At 43.9% G+C, this 18,584-nt stretch overlaps 1 protein-coding gene across 1 annotated transcript in view; it reads right to left on the bottom strand.

Moving 5' to 3' along the window:
- The window catches only part of Chchd6 (coiled-coil-helix-coiled-coil-helix domain containing 6), a 185,405-nt gene that overhangs the window by 164,910 nt on the left and 1,911 nt on the right, over positions 1 to 18,584 (bottom strand). Inside the window, exon 2 of the mRNA XM_090323826.1 lies at positions 157 to 472. Within this exon, the coding sequence (XP_090179952.1) occupies positions 157 to 472 (316 nt within the window). The remainder of the gene's footprint in view (positions 1 to 156; positions 473 to 18,584) is intronic.

Genomic DNA, 18,584 nt, shown 5'->3' with positions numbered 1-18,584 from the left:
GCACCAGACGGTGTCTGTTGTGACTGGAAAGCCCCTCTCTCATGGAAAGTAGTTGCTTCCATCACCCAGAAGCAACAATGAGTCACAGCTGTAGTCAAATGTACCTGTTTCATCCCTCTGCTCGCACTTTCCCCTGCACTGCTGCACCCACTGTACCTTTCTGAGGAATTGTAAAGCTGCCCTCTGAGGGACCACGGGTCGTAGGTAGACGAGTAGGTGGTGGACGAGTGAAGAGTGGAGGCGAGGTGGGGGGAGGTGAGGTGGGGGGAGGCGCCGTGGGGGGAGGCGCCATGGGCGGAGGCACGGTGAGCGGAGGCGCCGTGGAAGGAGGCGCCATGGGAGGAGGTGCCATGAGAGGAGGTGCCATGGGTGGAGGCTCGGCTGGTGGAGGCGCTTCAGGTGGAGGCGCAGGCTGCTGATCTTCTGACGGCTCGCTGGAATCCTTCATGCGATTGACCACACTTTCAGACAGCTAAGGGAGGCATTGAGAAAATGGAAAAGAAGGACATGAAAAAGGTCCATCACAGACACTAAGACCCCCTTCTTCCCTTTATCCACACTTCAAATGCACTCAAAAGCTTTTCATGCCGGCCTAGGGCCTTGCAGACCATCCCCAGACTCCTCTGGACTCCACGTCTAGCCTCCCAGGTCCACTGGCTCTGCATCTTCACCTCCCGTCTCCCTTCCACAGAAACTGACTCCTCACTGTCCTGTGTGAACCCTCTGAATTCACTGATATTGGCTTTCCAAACACCACCAGCACTGCCACCCACCCTTGGTACATCTCTACTAGGTCCAACACACCTGCCTTTGAGCGCAGTTTGGCATACCCTCTGCAGGGGACTTCTCCATTGTAAGTGCAACATGGTCCCTGCCTTCCCTTTCAAGGCCCCTGAACACAATTGCACAGGGACAGGCTGTCCATGTCTCTGAACTATCGTTACGATTTGTAAATACCTTGCTAGCAATGCAACTCACTCATCTCTATGCCCCCTCCAGTGCTACACAGAGCAGATAATCAAAATATTCCTGGACTCATTTCACCTTAGTTCCCCTAATGAAGACTGGATAAGCAGACACTCATTCGCTTCAGAGAAAGTAAACTAGGCATAAGGGTATCATAAAACAGTACACTGAAATGGAATGGCAAGCTAGGGATAGATCCAGAATAAAAACCCTTAAGGTTCGCTTCAGTAAATATTTATTAAGTACCTAATATGCACAAATCACTATAAAGTACAGCTGAGTGGAAGACTTTCAAAATGACTTAAGACAAAAGACATGATCAAAACCTCTGCTTCCAGACACCTAAGAGAGAAAGGGTTCCCTGTGTACATACAGGTATGGTTACTGAGGCTCAAGGTTGTACTGGTAGAAATCAAAAAAAAAAAAAGTCAAACCTAGAAAAACATAAACACCCAACAATAGGGACCTGATTAAAGAAATCATACTGCATCATTCTATCAAAATAGTATGCAACCATTAGAAAAGAACAAAGTAAGACATGTACACAAGTTAGGTGCCAGTAGGTCAGCCTGTAATCCTAGATACTCAGGAGGCTGAGATCTAAGATCGTGACTCAAAGCCAGCCCTGGCAGAAGTCCATGAGACTCTTATCTCCAATAAACTACTCAGACAAGGTGGGAAGTGGCTCTGTGGTTCAAGTGGTAGATTGCTAGCCTTGAACACAAAGAGCTGATCAGGGACAAAGCATGGGCCCTGGGTTCAAGGCCCAAAACTGGTAAAAAAAAAAAGATACGTTCACACTACCAGGTATACAACAGATTACTGGTGGTGATTAAGTCATAGAACTCTTAGTAGTATATGTAAATTTTGTTAAAATATATAAACAACTATAAAAATACAGACCAGGGCCAGGAGTTTGGCCTAGTGGTACAGTGCTTACCTAGCATACACTTTCGATTCTTTGGTACCACATACCTAGAAAAAGCCAGCAGTGGTGCTGTGACTCAAGTGGTAGAGCTCTAACCTTGAGAAAACCCAAGGACAGTGCTCAGGCCCTGAACACTAGCAATGGACTGGCAAAAAAAAAAAAAAAACAGACCAACCAACAAATCCACTGAATGTGAACATACACATAGCCACATATACAAATGCAAATATGCATCTGAATGTTCAAACCTATGCACAAGGCCTACATAGGACCTGCTAAGAGGCAAAGCCCACAGGCTACTAATCAGAGCCCTGACAGGGCTTCCATTCTACAGGGCAAGTGAAGCAGAGGCAAACAAGGTAGGATTTTTGCTTTGGGATCTTTTTAGTTAATTCTTATTTCATTTCCTCTATGTGTATATGTGCTTGTGCCTTGAGGGTTTTTTATCATAAACATTTCTTTTAATAACAAAAGATTATTATAATAATTAGCTCTCTAGTTTTTAGGCTACAAACCAAGTAGCTAATTTATGATACAGAACACACACATAATTGTATTAATAGAAGAGAGCAAGGAGCCTAGAAGTAAAGCTATATATCTATGGTCAAACGATTTTCATCAAGATCACTGCTATAAGTTGGCTATGGTTTGAGTTTGTCTCCTTGTGTTCCTCTGCAAGAAGCTTGTTCCTCATTGTGGTGACACTGAGAGGTGACAGGACCTGTATGAGACGGAGCTTAGTAGGAGGTCATCATCGACCCCTCTGTGCTCTTTGCCTTACCTTCTGATGATATGATTACCCTCTTTCTTCTTCGTTCTCTCTCTGCACTTGTGCTTGAGTTTGCATTCTCATTCTCCCTCTCCCTCTCCCCCCTCCCCACTCCCTCTCTCTTTCTCTAGGGCACAGGCAGAAGAGAAGAGAAGGAAGGCAAAACAAGGTACTCGGGGAGTGGGAACTGTCCAAAATCCAGGCTTCAGAGGGGTGGTCTGCTGTTCTGTGGCCAGGCACACAGGTGATGAGCTGGGGTCTCCCCTCCCCCACCTTCCTGCTGCACACTGACTGGAGTGTGAGCGTGAGCACACGGTGCAGGGTGAGGCCGCTGATGGGAACATACAGGGCAAGGAGTGTGGGAAGACCACCCTGCGAAAGATACTCTCATTAAGATTCCCATCCTTAAATGAGGACCCTCAGCAACAAGCAGGGAGGAGAAAAGTACAAGATCTCTGAGAAGTCTGGGCCTGGCGTGTCCTGAGGTGCAACAGAAGGCCACTGTGGCAGTAAGTAGGGAAAAAGAAGGGGACCAGATGATCAGGCCAGAGGGACAGGCAAAGGCAGGGCCATGCAAGTCCTGGAAGACCAAGGTAAGAGGTTCAAATATGAGCCAGTGGACTTCACACAGGTGAGTCACAGGCTCTGATTTGCTAGTCTCAGCCAAGGTAGCCCCAACTGAACCACACTACAAGGCAACTGAGGGGTTAAGGAAAACATTGGCAAGATGCTTGTTGACAGTAAGAGATTTGTAATATTTCTTAATGTTGCTACAAAATACAGCGAGTAATATTTTTAATCAACAAATATACATACACACACAGTAGTCATGCGAGAATAAACACCATCTGGGCACCGCTCCCTGTACCAACAGAACCAGAACGGAGGCCTCCAGAGCCAGACAGGGTGGATGATCAGGGTGCGACAGGCATGCTGCCCACTGTGCCACCAGAGCTGGCCCAAGAGCATCCCTTGAGGTCAAGAGAGGAAGGCCAATCCAGAGTAGTGCAGGAGAAACGCATTCTTCCCACTCGTTAACTAGATGGCCTTGGCCTAGTTCTTTAGCTTTTCTGAGCTTTCCTTTCATCAACTATGAGACAGAGATTCCTTGAAGATGGGGTAGCTTCCACACCGCTCAGGAATTAAGTACCTCCCTATCAGACCGGCCTGGGTTTACTTCCCACGTGACCTTGGACAGAGAACTCATCCCTAAATCAGTTTCTTCATCTGTAAGATGGAAATAATGGTAGAGACTGTAGAGACTGTGAGAGTTACATGAAGAAATCTACAGAAAGCAGTTGTATATAAAAAAAAATCAGTGTAAGCCATTAAATGAAAGTGCCAAGCACATGGTGTGAACAAGTGGACAACACGAGAGGTTCTCTAACAAGAATCACTAGGCTTACACAAAGGAAGGAGAGTGGAGGAGGGGAGACATTGTCCGAAAAGAGCTGTACTCACCATGTGACTTATGAAATGAGAGGATCCTTAGGCTTCACCGCATACCATGAACTAAGCGGCTTCTAGCTCTCTAGGGTGGTTTGTGAATCTTGAGCAAATCTCTTCCCTTACTGTCCATATTATGTACAAAATTAAACTGGGAAAAATCTTTTTTTTTTTTTTTTTGCCAGTCCTGGGCTTGAGCTCAGGGCCTGAGCACTGTCCTTGGACTTTCTCAAGGCTAGAGCTCTACCATTTGAGCCTCAGCACCACTTCCGGCTTTTTTCTGTGTATGTGGTACCGAGGAATTGAACCCGGGTGCATGCTAGGCAAGCACCTTAACCACTAGGCCAAACTCCCAGCCCACGGGCAAAATCTTGTTAAAGTCCCTTCCACGTCTGACATCGTATCGCTCAATCCTGGATAGGCCCTCAACCCAGGAATAAAAGGAGAACTCTAAAGAGAAGAGTTATTTCCCTGTCACCCCATAGAACACTTGGTTGGCACTTTCACAAGTCTCTAGCAACAAAGTCAAAATCCAAGAAGACTCTCTTTTTCCTTTTCTCTGTAGCCTACAGCCCTCTCCTCAAGAACATGATCATATACAAAAGACATGAAGAAAAGAGCAGTCTAGGACAGCAAAAGTCAGTGACAAGAACAAACCAAGGAGCTGAGTCCCAAACTAAGTCATCCATGCTCAGAGACCTCACCATGTCCACCCCAAAAAAGGTTTCTGGAAATCCCTATGTCCATAACTAATACATCACCCTCACCCGTAACCCAGCTCCCAAAGCCAGGGCTAGAGGCTCCTTTATCCAACTATTTAGTGCACGGGTGGGATATAATTCACACACACACACACACACACACACACACACACACACACAATGATAGGAATGAATGGTTATTTAGCTGATACAATACAAATGAGTTCAGAGTCACAGTAACTATAAACTGTAACACACTACTACGGATAGTAGTACCGACAGTACTACACTACAAGGGGTCACTCAGTGCTCGCTCTGTAAAGCCTTCCTCTTGAACCCTAACATCATACCTTTCCAATGAAAACAGAAAGAACCCTCCCCAGTCCACAAAGCTGCTGCCCACCACTTCACCACAGGGTGTTACTCCAACATCCAGAGCAAGGCAAGGGCACTTGCTAAGCCACATTCAGGGGCTGAAATAAGCCCCCACAGAAGATGAGGCAGCAGAAGGCAGAGGACAAATATAGCTAAGAGGAAAACTAAGGATACCACTGGAATCCACATTAAACTTAGTCATAAACTGAACACTATGGCTGGGCACGGTGGCTCACATCTGTAATCCTAGATACCTTCAAGAGGCAGAGATCTGAGGATCGTGGTTCAAAGCCAGCCCAGGCACTAAAGTACGTGAGGCTCTTATCTCCAATTAACCACTAGAAAAACCAGAAGTGGCACTGTGGCTCAAAGGTAGGGCAATAGCCTTGGGCTGAAGAGTTCAGGGACAACACCCAGGCCCAGGGGTGACAAGGTAGCCTTGAGCTGAAGAATTCAGGGACAGTGCCCAAGCCCAGAGTTCAAGCCCAGAACTGGCACAGAAAAATTAAGTATTTATTAAAGGCCTAAATATAACATTGTATTTGTGTAGCAGAGTGTTGTGTTTGGCAGGCAGTTTGTCCATTGGTATGACAAGTTATCTGAATATTCCGCTTAAAAAGACAGGTTTAAGCTGGCTCACAGTTTCAGAGGTTCTAGCCCATGGTCGCTTGGCCCTGTTGCTTTGGGCCTGTGGTGGTATAGTAAATCACAGCAAGAGCACATGGAAAGCAGAGAGGAAGCGGGGGGGGGGGGGGGGGGGGAGAATAGAGTCCAAATAGCCCCTTCAAAGGCATGTTTGCAATGATCTGAATTCCTTCCACTAAGTGCCACTTCCTAGAGACTACAGCACCTCCCCACAGTGCCTTCAGGACATGGGCTTTTAGGGGAAACACTTGCCCAAACTACAGCAAGTATATTGAGAAATGACAACCATCAGCTTCACACCCAGAGCTTATAGTCTAATAGGGTAGACAAAAACAAATACAGAAAGTATACCCCAGAGGAGTCAGATAAGAGCAGCACAACTAAAGTGCCCCAGGAATCTCCACATGGAACTCAAAGTTCCAGCCAGAAGATACCCAAATGAAGCCTCAAGGGAAGACTTACCCAAGTGAGCTTCCTGAGCTCCCACTATATGCCAGGGGAGGGAGGGAGAGAAGGGATGCATTTTGGAAGATAGAGTGGGGAGAGGGTGGCATTTCAGAATGGGTAACAGTGTGAATGAAGGCACAGCAGAGAGAGTGTATGAGGTCCTAAGGTTCAGTGTACAGGCAAATGAAGCAAGTAAGCTATAAGAGTTTGAGGAATTCAACCAGAGGCCCTGAATGACAACTTAAGGAGGCTAGAATTTATGCTGCAATGAGTAAGGAGCCACTGAAGCTTCAGAAAAGATACCCCAAGAAGATCTCTTCTTCACAGGAAAAGTCAGGCAAGAGAGAGAGGGGCTGAGATGGCAAAGCTTGGAGGAAGGGTAGTCACTAACACAAGAGTGCAAACCAATAGTACTAGGGCTGAAAAATAGACTAGCTGCAGGACTGAAAGGGGAGGGAAGAGGTACAAAGATACTTAGGAAGTACAATTGTTCAAGAGCTGGCATCTGTATGAATGCATGGAACCAGTGAAAAAGCCAATTCACAGAATAAAAAATGCAATATGATCTCATTTGTGCAGCAAAAAAGGAAAGAGTATGCTTGTATATATAGGCTTGTAAAGACTCTGAAAAGATTCATGAGAAATTGTGAACAGTTGGCACTTAAAAATAAGATGCATTTTGCAAAAAGAAAAAAATATTAAAGTAATAGATGAAAGAAAAGATGACAGCAAGGCTCTGAGTCTGGCTTGCTAAAAAGAAGGAGGTGTCAAGAACTTGTGTGTGTGTGTGCGCGCGGGCGTGTGTGTATGTGTGCACACGTGTGTGTGTGTGTGTGTGTGTGTGTATGTGTGATGTGTTCTAAGTGCATCCAATTATCTCTGCTCCACATGCAAATAGGTTGCTCGGAAAGCTGCACAAGGTTGCATCTGGAGAAAGAGGGAATCCCTAGTGTAAGAGACCTAAGAAGGGAAAAGGATGTAACTTCCCCGCTCTCCAGAAGGAGGCAACGAAGCTGATGGCTGGCGCAGAAGAAATCAGGCCCCAGAGTAAAGGGAAGGGTGCCTATTTAAAGCTAATGACTGAACCAACTATGACTGCTGTTCCCTGGGCACACTCTGCATGCCAAGCTCCAGGCTAAATGACCGTCCACGCATCTCCCTTTCACTGATGAAGAAAACAGTCAGGAGGCTGCACAGTCACAGATGCTGCTCGTACCGGGAACAAAACTCAAATCCAAACCCTGGTACTCAACAGTGACCCCCGCACATGCAAAGCCAGGAACGTGGAGCAACTCTAAGGAGTAACTATTTTCATAGAAGGGCTGTGTCTTGAAAGCGGAAGTGACTTGGATACCACATTCCCTCCCCTGGCTGCTTTACGGGCCAGAAGAGGTAGAAGGAGGAACATTACCGTCCTCATCAAGCAGAAGGGCAACCTAGCAAAACCTATTGAGGATTAAAGTCAAAACCAGCTCAGTGATATTGACCAGGCACAACAGAGAAGCAGCAGCGTGGAGGCAGTTTTCTGAGGTCACTCGCAGGCAGGAACAGAGTCGCCATCCTCATACCCTGAATGAAGGACAATGCAGAGAAGAGCCTGAGGTTTCAAGGCACCTTAGCAGCGGAGCCGGGTCTTTACAACCACGCTCAGTCCACTGAATACCACACAGCAATATCACTGTACTGAGCACTGGGCTACTAGAAAGAGGTAACTGCTGTTCCCTGCTCACCGCCACACCAGGCCTGGAGCTCCTACGGGAAAGAAGGGGAGGAGGGACAGTTGGGGGACAGGGGGCAGTGTGACAACTTCTACTGGACCGGGCTTGCCTGGGGTCTCAGTTGCTCAGGATCCGAGGCCCGGACACCTCAATCCTTGTGAAGTTCCCGCCCAACTCTATGATTCTAAAAAGATTTTTCCTCTCCTTGCCTGGGACTGTTGCCTTGGAGATTTTGTTCCTAGTCCTTTAGTTTTCGATGAGCTGAAATTAGACACAACGGCTGCTCACCAGATTTAAATCCCAGAATGTCAGGATAAGAAGAGCCCTGGAGACCTGGCACTTCAGGCATGTAAGCATGTGTCCACGGGAGCCATGAAGGTGATAGAAATGTAAACCTGGTAAAGAGAGAAAAAGTAGTGCAAGGGCACTGTGGTGCTAAGGGGCGAAACCACAGGGCCACCAAAAAAGGGCAGCCCTGAAGTTCCAGCAAAGGGCTACCATATGGGAAAAGACCAGACTTCGAATGTTTTGGTTTTTTCCAAAACAGAAAAAAATCAAATTTATATAAAGCCTCTCCATGTTTAAATAGTGACAATTAATTCAAAGCTATTAATGCCATGGTTTCTGGACTTGCCGTGTGGAGGGAGGACCACCCCACTGGTTCATTTGTAACAGGCTCTGAGCCAGATGAGGGGGCAGAAAAAAACAAGTAGATCCCTGCTTATGGAGCCCAAGGGGGTGGCTGAGGAAGAGATCTTTTGGCCTGATTCATGGTAATTAATGTAGGTGGCACATCCACAGAGAGTTCCAGCAGAGGCAAAGCCTGAATGTGGTCCTGAAGGGGGATTAGCCAGTCAATAAAGGAGATGACACTGCACAGACAAAAAGAACTGAGTTCCAGGCACAGAAGCATGGAGGAGCTTAGAAATGAGCAAGTGTCTCCTGCTGGGACACTTCTGCCTCTGTTTCTGGAGACAGAAAGAGATACCAGCTGATGGCCAGCCAGTATCTGGTGAGTCAGACTCAGTAGTGGGCCTTTTACCTGTAGGTAAGAAAACCTTGAGCAGAACACATAAGGGTGAATCTCAATTAGCCTCTAGCAAGCAACTGGGAATGGGGCTGCTTTGAAAGCAGGATAGATGAGCAATAAAGGAGCAAGGTACAAGAGACATTCTTTTTCCCTACATACCTCCCTTGGAACTATTGGAATTTAATGACCTTTGCCAAAACAACAACAACAAAAAAAACAACAACAACAAAAAAAAACCCTTGCCCTATAGCACCAGGACTTACAGGCTGGTGGGAAGCAAGCCTATTGGAACAAAAAACCATTTGTCAGATGGTGACAGGAAGACAGTATGGACTTGAACTGAGATAAAGAGTAGTGAAGACAAAGAGGGGAGGATGCAAATGAGAAACTGTTGAAAGGTAAAGCTCAAGACTGTCACTAAAAGTAGAGAAATGTGAGTTGACTGCCCATTTCCCAGACAGGGACTGGATGGTAGAACCATTCCCAATGTGAGGAAGAGGTCATTTCAGAAAAGGCAGAGGAGGGTTGAAGAGGCATGGAAACAGATGTACCCACAAGATGACATGGGACATGGAACAGAGGACTAGGGGAATTTAGAAAACTCTGGCTTAGCTACTTAGAATCTAGATGCCATCAGCTCATGAATGAAAATGAGAGAGAATGGGGGTCGGGGACAAACTACACAGAAGGGACAGGAGGATGAACAAGGAAAACTTCTGAAACTTCCACCAGGCACAGAGAAGCAGGGGGAACGGCAGTTTTGGTCCTGTATTCATGCAGAGATGTTCCCCCAAGAGACGGGAAAGGCAGCACTTTGTGGCCCAGAGCAGCATCTTGACTTTGAACTCAAAGTAAAAATCACTACCTTCATATGTATGTTGGTTTAGTTGGGGGGGGGAGCTTTTTGTTGTTATTGTATATCAGCTATGGGGCTTGAACTCAGAGCCTGGGTGCTGTGCTTTTTAGCTCAAAGCTAGTGCTTTAGCACTCTGAGCCACAGCTCCACTTTCCATTTTTAGGTAGTTAGCTGGACATAAGAGTCTCATGGTCTTTCCTGTCCAATGTAGCTTCGAACAACGATCCTCAGTTCTCTGCAGCCTGAGTAGCTAGAATTACAGGCATGACTCACCAGCACCCAGCCCACATTTAGGCTGTTTTATAGATTTATCTTTTACATATGAAGATGTGCAGAAGATAATTATAACTATACAGTTAAGAACCACTAGAATGGAATTTCATCTTGTAGGAGGGTGACAGTCTAAAGTCACAGGGCAAGATAGAAATCACTGAAACTCTTACACTATTTAAATTTTGTTGGGGGTTATACTGATATTCAAATAAACCCCTGATAGTTACTCATATAGTGCCCCTACGAGCACATTATTGTGTATAGTCCTCCACTATGAAATACCACTAAGAAGGGACAGAATCCGAAAGGATTGTTTCCCTGTTTTCTAATATCTCAACACATGCCCCAAGATGTGCCATGTTGGGGAGCATATGTGAAAGCATCAAGCCCAGACACTGGCACACAATGTATACTTAGGCAGTTGGCTGGACTTGAAATCTAATCTCAGATTCCACTCATTGGAAAGCAAAAGAGATGCTGGCTGCCTGTTTCTTGGCTTTCCAAACTATCATTTCCTGTTGTGACTCTATCAAATTATTAAACTCCTTCAAATGGTAAACCAAGCAACACTTTAAAGCTAAAGAAGACTTGTGATCTAACTCTTCAAGGTATCTATGCTAAATACATACCTGGAGGATGTATCGCATCCATCACTCTAAAGTGTCCAGATCTATGCCTGCATATTCTAACATTTTTTGTTGGCCACAATTACTTTAACCAAGTCAAGTAAGATAAAGGATGCAACCAAAAAGAAAATTACTATGAATTGGAGAGGATCCCCGATATATAGGTTAATATCTAGCAAAAACAAAACAGGAAAAGGTAATATTATACAGATCATTGGTATTAACGCTGAGACATTCAAAGATGCAAACTCAGAAATAGTGTTGAGTAAGAGTACAGTAAAGACATTGCTACATACATATGCACAAAGTCTGTACTAAACCTCCTACACAGTTGTCAGATTGCCAGCTTGACCAGAAGGATAACTGTTAATTGACTAAGTCAAGCATGAACTTGAAAGTCACATACTAATAAACCAGACATTCTAATTTTTTTAATCTTTGCTCTCTTAGAACTTACTAAAGAATCAGGGGCCGGTGGCCCAAACCTGTAATCCTAGCTACTCAGAAGGCTGAGATGGGAGGATAATGGTTCAAAGCCAGCCGGGCACTAAAGACCGTGAGACTCTTATCTCCAAATAACCACCAGAAAACCAGAAGTGGTGCTGTGGTTCAACGTGGTAGAGCCCTAGCCTTGAGCTGAAGAACTCAGGGATAGGAATTGAAAAGAACAGGATGACAGATTACTAAAATCACTAATGTGGGCTGGGAGCATAGCCTAGTGGAAGAGTGCTTGCAAGCCCTGGGTTCAATTTCTCAGTACCATATACACAGAAAAAGCCAGAAGTGGCACTGTGGCTCAAGTGGCAGAGTGATAGCCTTGAGCAAAAAGTGTCTAAGAACAGTGCCCAGGGCCCAAGTTCAAGGTTCAGGACTGGCAAAAAAAAAAAAATCATTAATTTGAACAGGATATATACATAAGCCTACAGTTTATATATACTATTCATGAGAAGATGGAATGATTTCTCCCTAAGTTCAGATGAGAAAATAATTTCCACAGCTTCTACTCAACAATGTGCTGTGAAGTATAGCCAATGCAATAAAACGAGAGAGAGAGAGAGAGAGAGAGAGAGAGAGAGAGAGAGAGAGAGAGAGAGAGAATATCCAGAGTAGAATGGAAATAAAACTGCATTTACTGGCTGACAATATAAAATATCTATAAAATAGCCTAAGGAATTAATAATGAAAAGAAAAAGAATCAATAGGTTGCAAGACACAAAATCAATATGCAAAAATCAACTATATTTCTACATACTAGCAATCTCAAATTCAAAAATGAAATTGAAGAAACAATTTAATGAATGCAGCTTAGTAGTAGAGTACTTACCTAGAATGTATGAGGCTATGAGTTTGATTCCATAGTACCATATAAACAAAAAATGGATAATTTAAAAAGCAATTTTGCTCATAATGGTATCAAAATGAATTAAACACTTGGAAATATTTTTTTAAATGTACTTTTTTCACTACAAATATAAAATGTTGCTGAGAAACATATTTTCACAGGGCCGGGAGTTTAGCCTAGTGGTAGAGTGCTTGCCTAGCATGCATAAAGACCCAGGTTTGATTCCTTGGTACTACATACATAGAAAAGCTGAGAGTGGTACTATAGCTCAAGTGGTAGAGCGCTATTCTTGAGGAAAAAGCCCAGGGACAGTGCTCAGGCCCTGAGTTCAAGTCCCAGGACTGGCAAAAACAATATTTTTTTTCACAGACTGAAGACTCCATATTGTTAAAATTGCGATTCTTCTCCAAAGCAATCTACAGATTCATCACAAAACCTATCAAAATCCCAACAGATGCCAGTGGTTTACACCTGTAATCCTCACTACTCAGGAGGCTGAGATCTGAGGATTGTGGTTCAAAGCCAGCCTGGGCAGGAAACTCCATGAGATTCTTATCTCCAATAAACTACACAGAAAAGCAGAAGTGGCACTGTGGCTCAAGTGGTAGAGCTCTCACCCTGAAGGGGGAAAAAAAAAAAGCTCAGGGACAGCACACAAACCAGAGTTTAAGTCCCAGGACCCCTTCCCCCACCAAAAAAAAACTTTTTTAAGTCCCCACAGAAAATTTATAGAAATTGATAAATCGATACTAAAATGTACACAGAAACACAAAACAGCTAAAACAATTTTGAAAATGAGTAAAGCTGAAGGCGTCATACTTCCCAGTTTTGAGACTCAAAGCTATAATAATCATAACAATATGGTGTCAGCAGAAGGACAGACATAGAGATCAATGCAACTGAATTCAAAGTCCAGAAATAAACCTTAGGTTTATGCTACACGGATTTTCACAAAGGCTCCAAAGCAATTCAATGGGGGGAATAGGCTTTTCAACAAATGGATTATGAAAAATAAGATGCAAAACAAATAAAATGTCAGCAGACTCTGGTACTTGAGCCAAGTCTACCCCATTTGGTAAATAATGTTTTTTATTGAAACACAACTATATCCACTCATTAACCTATTGTCTGTGACTGCTTTCACCAAAAATGTCAAAATTCAGCAGTCATGAACAGAGACCTTCTGGTGTTCAAAGCTTTATGAATTTACCATCTGGCCTACTGTAAGAAGATTTCTGTCCAGCTCCAGTTTAGAGCCTGACCTCACAACATATACTAAAGTTAATTTAAAAATAACACTGCTGGGCATGGTGGCTCACACCTGTAATCCTAGCTACTCAGGAGGCTGAGATCTGAGGATCATGGTTCAAAGCCAGCCTGGGCACTAAAGACTGTGGGCCTCTTTATCTCCAATTAACCACTAGAAAACCGGAAGTAGCGCTGTGGCTCAAGGGGTAGGTCGGTACCCTTGAGCTGAAGAGCTCAGTGACAGTGCCCAGGCCCAGAGTCAAAGCCCCATGACTGACAAGAAAATAAATTTTTTTAAAAATTAAATATAGGGGCCAGGAGTTTGGCCTAGTGGTAGAGTGCTTGCCTAGCATGCACAAAGACCCGGGTTCGATTCCTCGGTACTACATACATTGAAAAAAAAGCTGGAAGTGGTGCTAAGGCTCAAGTGGTAGAGTACTAAGCCTTGAGAAAGTCCAAGGACAGTGCTCAGGCCCTGAGCCCAAGCCCAGGACTGGCAAAAAAAAAATTAAATATAAATATAATAGCAAAAATACATAACTCTTAGAAGAAACAAAAGGGAGGAAAGTTCCAAGACCTCAAGTTAGGCAAATATTTTACAATACCAAAAGTACAATCAATTTTAAAAATAATAAACTTCTCAAAATCATAAACATTTTCAGTTCAAAGACTACTACTAAAATGAAAACACAAGCCACATACAGGAAACAAAATAGCAGCAAACCAGAACAGAACAGCAAATCAGAACAGAACGAAGAGTTAATACCTAACACAAAGAAATAATATTTTTTAAAAAGACAAATAATCCAATTAAAAGTGGCAAAGATATAAGTATATCTCACCAAAAAACAAACATGGGTAGAAAATGAGCACATGAAAAGATGTTCAACAGCATTTGTTATTAGACAAATGCAAATACAAACTCACAATGACATACCATTTCACAGCTACTAGAATTGCTATAATCAAAAAGACAAGACAATACCAGGTGTTGGAAAGGTTACATGAACCCAAACTCTCATATTTGCTGGTGAAAACAGAAAAGAATACAACCACTTAAAAAAAACAGTTTGGAAGAGTTGTTTGTTTTGTTTTAGTCTGTCTTTTTAGACAGGGTTTCATTATGTAGCCTAGGCTGGCCATAAATAATGATTCTTCTGCTTGGGCCGTCTGACTGCAAAAATTACAGGTATGTGCCACCACATCCAACTTGGCATTTACTTAAACAGTCAAATAGACCCAATTCATAAACAGAATGGTCCAACAAATCTATCCCTGAGAAATAAAAAGACATGTCAAAAAAAGGGGGGGAGGAGTTTGGCCTAGTGGTAGAGTGCTTGTCTAGCATGCACGAAGACCCAGGTTCAATTCCTCGGAACCACATACATAGAAAAGCCAGAAGTGGTGCTGTGGCTCAAAGTGGTAGAGTTCTAGCCTTGAGAAAGCCCAAGGACAGCGCTGAGGCCCTGAGTTCAAGCCCCAGGACTGGCCAAAGGGGAAAAAAAAAGCTTGCAATGAACAACCCTAGTATTCATAACATCGGAGAACTGGAAACAATTCAAATCCTTGTCAAGTGATGACTACACACACAAAATGCACTATATAATCCATACAGTAGAATACTATTCAGCAATGAAAAGGAACAGACTACAAAACTACCAATGAGCCAATTTCAAAAACACTAAACAGGGCTGGCATACAGCCTAAAACGCACAGGCCCCAGGTTTGATCCCTAGTATCACAACAAGATTTACACTTAGTCAAAGAAGTCAGTTGATGCCTGTAATCTTAGGTACTTGGGAGGCTGAGATATGAAGATCAGGGTTTGAAGCAAGCCCAGGCAGGAAAGCCCCTGAGATTCATCTCCAGTTAAGCACCAAGATGTTAGAAACGGACTATGGCTCAGCAACAATGCCAAGCCTCTAATTCAAGCCCCAGGACCCACACCCACACCAAATACTGCAGTGAGAAATATTTGTGATATATAAAATACCTCTCAATAAAGTGTTTTGTAAAAAGGAACATCAACAACGCACAATACAATGCTTAAGAGACCAAAAATGGCAAATTATAGACCATGTTTTGCATCTCCACAAACCAGAAATAAAACCTCAGCTCAGGTACATGACTGTAAGTTAGCAAATCAGAGAAAGGCATCAGTAAAAGATGTAACACCTAGAGTCTAGGGAGAATGAAAACACATCAAGGCTGATCAATGAAAGAGAAAACTTGACCAGGGAGGAGCCCAGGGTGGCTTTTCAGAAGAGGGTCCAATCTGCTCCATCCTATTGTATTGGTGGCAAAAGCTAATAGAAAGAAATGATGAAATAACAAAAAGAAAAAAAAATTGCCAGCCCTGGGCTTGAGCTCAGGGCCTGAGCACTGTCCTTGGACTTTTCTCAAGGCTAGAGCTCTACCACTTGAGCCTCAGCACCATTTTGCTAGGCCAAATTCCCAGCCCCCCTTTGGGTTGTTTTTAAATAAAAAGGGATTGCATTATGCACAACTATGAAATGTCTTTGGGTGGACATGGAATTGAGACTATTTTTCCATGTCAAAGAACACTAAAAATTTTATTGATCAGTTTGTTTTTTGTTTTTGTTTTTTTTTTCAGCGTTTACTCTGCTCCTGAAGAGAGAACATCCATGTGGCCTCTAGGGAAATACATTCACAGCCACACCTGACATCCAGGTCCCACCACCTGGTGGCCCACAACCTCAAACACCCTTACCTCATGCCTGTCAAGCTCCTAACGCCAAACCTGGCTTTCTAGGTTTTAGACTAATACGCTTATCTCTCTGAACCTGCCTCTTTACTTGTGAGATAGGGGTGGCATTTCACCTCTAAGAGGGGGGATTCTTTTGCCTCTTTGTTCTTCCTTTCTCATTTCTTTTCCTCTACTTATCTGAGTCCTCCAGGATGGCAGAGACACTTGGCCTTTGTTCTTTGTCTCGTAAGGTGAGACCACATCTGATATTGGCAGCAATTATCTGCTGAAATGGTAGCCTCTCTCTCTGGTAATAGCATGCTCTTGTGTATCTAATGATAGCCTGTGGACTTCCCCGCCCCAGTGGCCCAGAACTATCTTCAAAGGAACACTGAGTAACAGTAGAGTTAATCTAGGCTAGATTATGTAAAGGGCTTGGGGATGTGGCTGAGGAAGTAGGTTAACCAAGCCAGTGGAATAGAAAGAAGTTGGAGAACTGTGAGAAGTCTAGATGTCAAGAAGCAACCAACTTTAGATGAATTACAAGGGTTTTTGGGGGGTTTGTGGGGGTTTTTTGCCAGTCCTGGGCTTAAGCTCAGGGTCTGAGCGCTGTCCTTGGATTATCTCAAGGCTAGAGCTCTACCACTTGAGCCTCAGCACCACTTCTGGCTTTTTTCTATGTATGTGATACCAAGGAATTGAACCGGGGTCTTCATGCATGATAGGCAAGCACTCTACTAGGCCAAACTCCTGGTCCCATATTAGGTAATTTTTTACATGTCATGGAGAAGGAAACAGCAGACATATAGAAGACATTATTGCCATAGTCTGCCTTTTCTTACTGGAAGATGAGGTTAAACTAACCTCATCTCATGTCATGCATGCTTGTTCAAAAACTGAAGCTAATATAATTAGCTAATATAATTGTAGCACTTTGCTTTAATTTTTTTCCTTCCCAGAATTAGAGTTTAATACTCTGTATGTAAATATATGCAAATGGAATGCAAATGAGCAAGGCCACTCCCTAACCTTTTACTTTAAAGGAACTAGAGCATTTTCTAAGACAACCAGGCCTCAGGGAATAAATACAAGTGGTCTCTAGAAATACTTAATTTTCTCTGAAGGAGGGGGGGCAGATATTCTTTAAATACCTCTTATAAGGTTAATATACAACTTCTCAACTGTTCTCTTTGGTAACTGCTTTGTTGATATGATCATTTTTCCCCCCTGATCTTGACTCACCTGCCTAAGACAAGGTGAACTCAAGTAGTTTTACTAACAAAAGGCACTCATTACTCAACCCATACCTTTTCTTCCATATTCCTCTTTCAAATAAAGTGCACAAGCAAGCATGACTTGTCCTTTCCTAACACGGGGCTAAGCAACTCTCGCTATGGGCCATTTACTCTCTGATCAGCCTGCCCAACTAGAAAAGGACACAAATCACCCAAGTTCCTTCTTTCTTCCCCACTTCTTATCACAGCTAATAGGACTCTACACCACCTAGTAAGCATCAAATGTGCTCGGTACTCTGCTAGGTGAAGAGAAGACCTCATCAAGCACCTTGCATGTTGTGCTACATTTTCATCTTGTTCTAGGTCACAGCTAAGACTGTCTCACAAGTGTGTGTATATCTCCCAGTACTGGAGCTTGAGCTCAGGGCCCTTAACCTTTTTTTGTGTGTGTGCCAGTCCTGTGTTTGAATTCAGGGCCTGAGCACTGTCCTTGGACTGTCTCAAGGCTAGAGCTCTACCACTTGAGCCTCAGCACCACTTCCGGCTTTTTTCTATGTGTGTGGTACCAAGGAATCGAACCGGGGTCTTCATGCATGCTAGGTAAGCACTCTCCCACTAGGCCAAACTCTCGGCCCATCCCTTAAGCTTTTTTGCTTAAACCTGGCACTTAACACTTGAGCCACATCTCCACTTGTGGAGAAATGAATCTCACAGGTTTTCCTGCCTGGGCTAGCTTTAAACCAAGCTCTCATCCTCCTGAGTAGCCAGAATGACAGGTGTGAGCCACAAGTACCTGGCGTAATAATTTCTTTTTTTACCATTCCTTAGGTGTTTTCAAGGGCCACAGCACCACTTTCAGCTTTTTCTACGTGTGTGGTAGTGAGGAATCAAACCCGGGTCTTCGAGCATACTAGGCAAGCACTCTACCACTAGGCCCAAAACCCTGGCCCCAACAATTTCTTTAAAGTGGCACCTAAGGGGGCCGGGAGTTTGGCCTAGTGGTTAAAGTGCTTGCCTAGCATGCACAAAGACCCGGGTTCGATTCCTTGATACCACATACATAGAAAAAAGCCGGAAGTGGTGCTGAGGCTCAAGTGGTAGAGCTCTAGCCTTGAGAAAGTCCAAGGACAGTCCTCAGGCCCTGAGCTCAAGCCCAGGACTGGCAAAAAATAAAAAAATAAAATAAATAATAAAGTGGCACCTAAGACTCAAAAAAGAAAAAAGGGGGAGTGGAGGATGTAATTTGGCCTAGTGGTCGAGTGCTTGCCTAGC

Source organism: Megascapheus bottae, chromosome 33, assembly GCF_031878675.1.
Source record: "Megascapheus bottae isolate mThoBot1 chromosome 33, mThoBot2.hap1, whole genome shotgun sequence".
NCBI lineage: Eukaryota > Metazoa > Chordata > Mammalia > Rodentia > Geomyidae > Megascapheus > Megascapheus bottae.
Note: the sequence above shows the minus strand (reverse complement) of the source record. Positions and strands in the feature narration are given on the sequence as shown.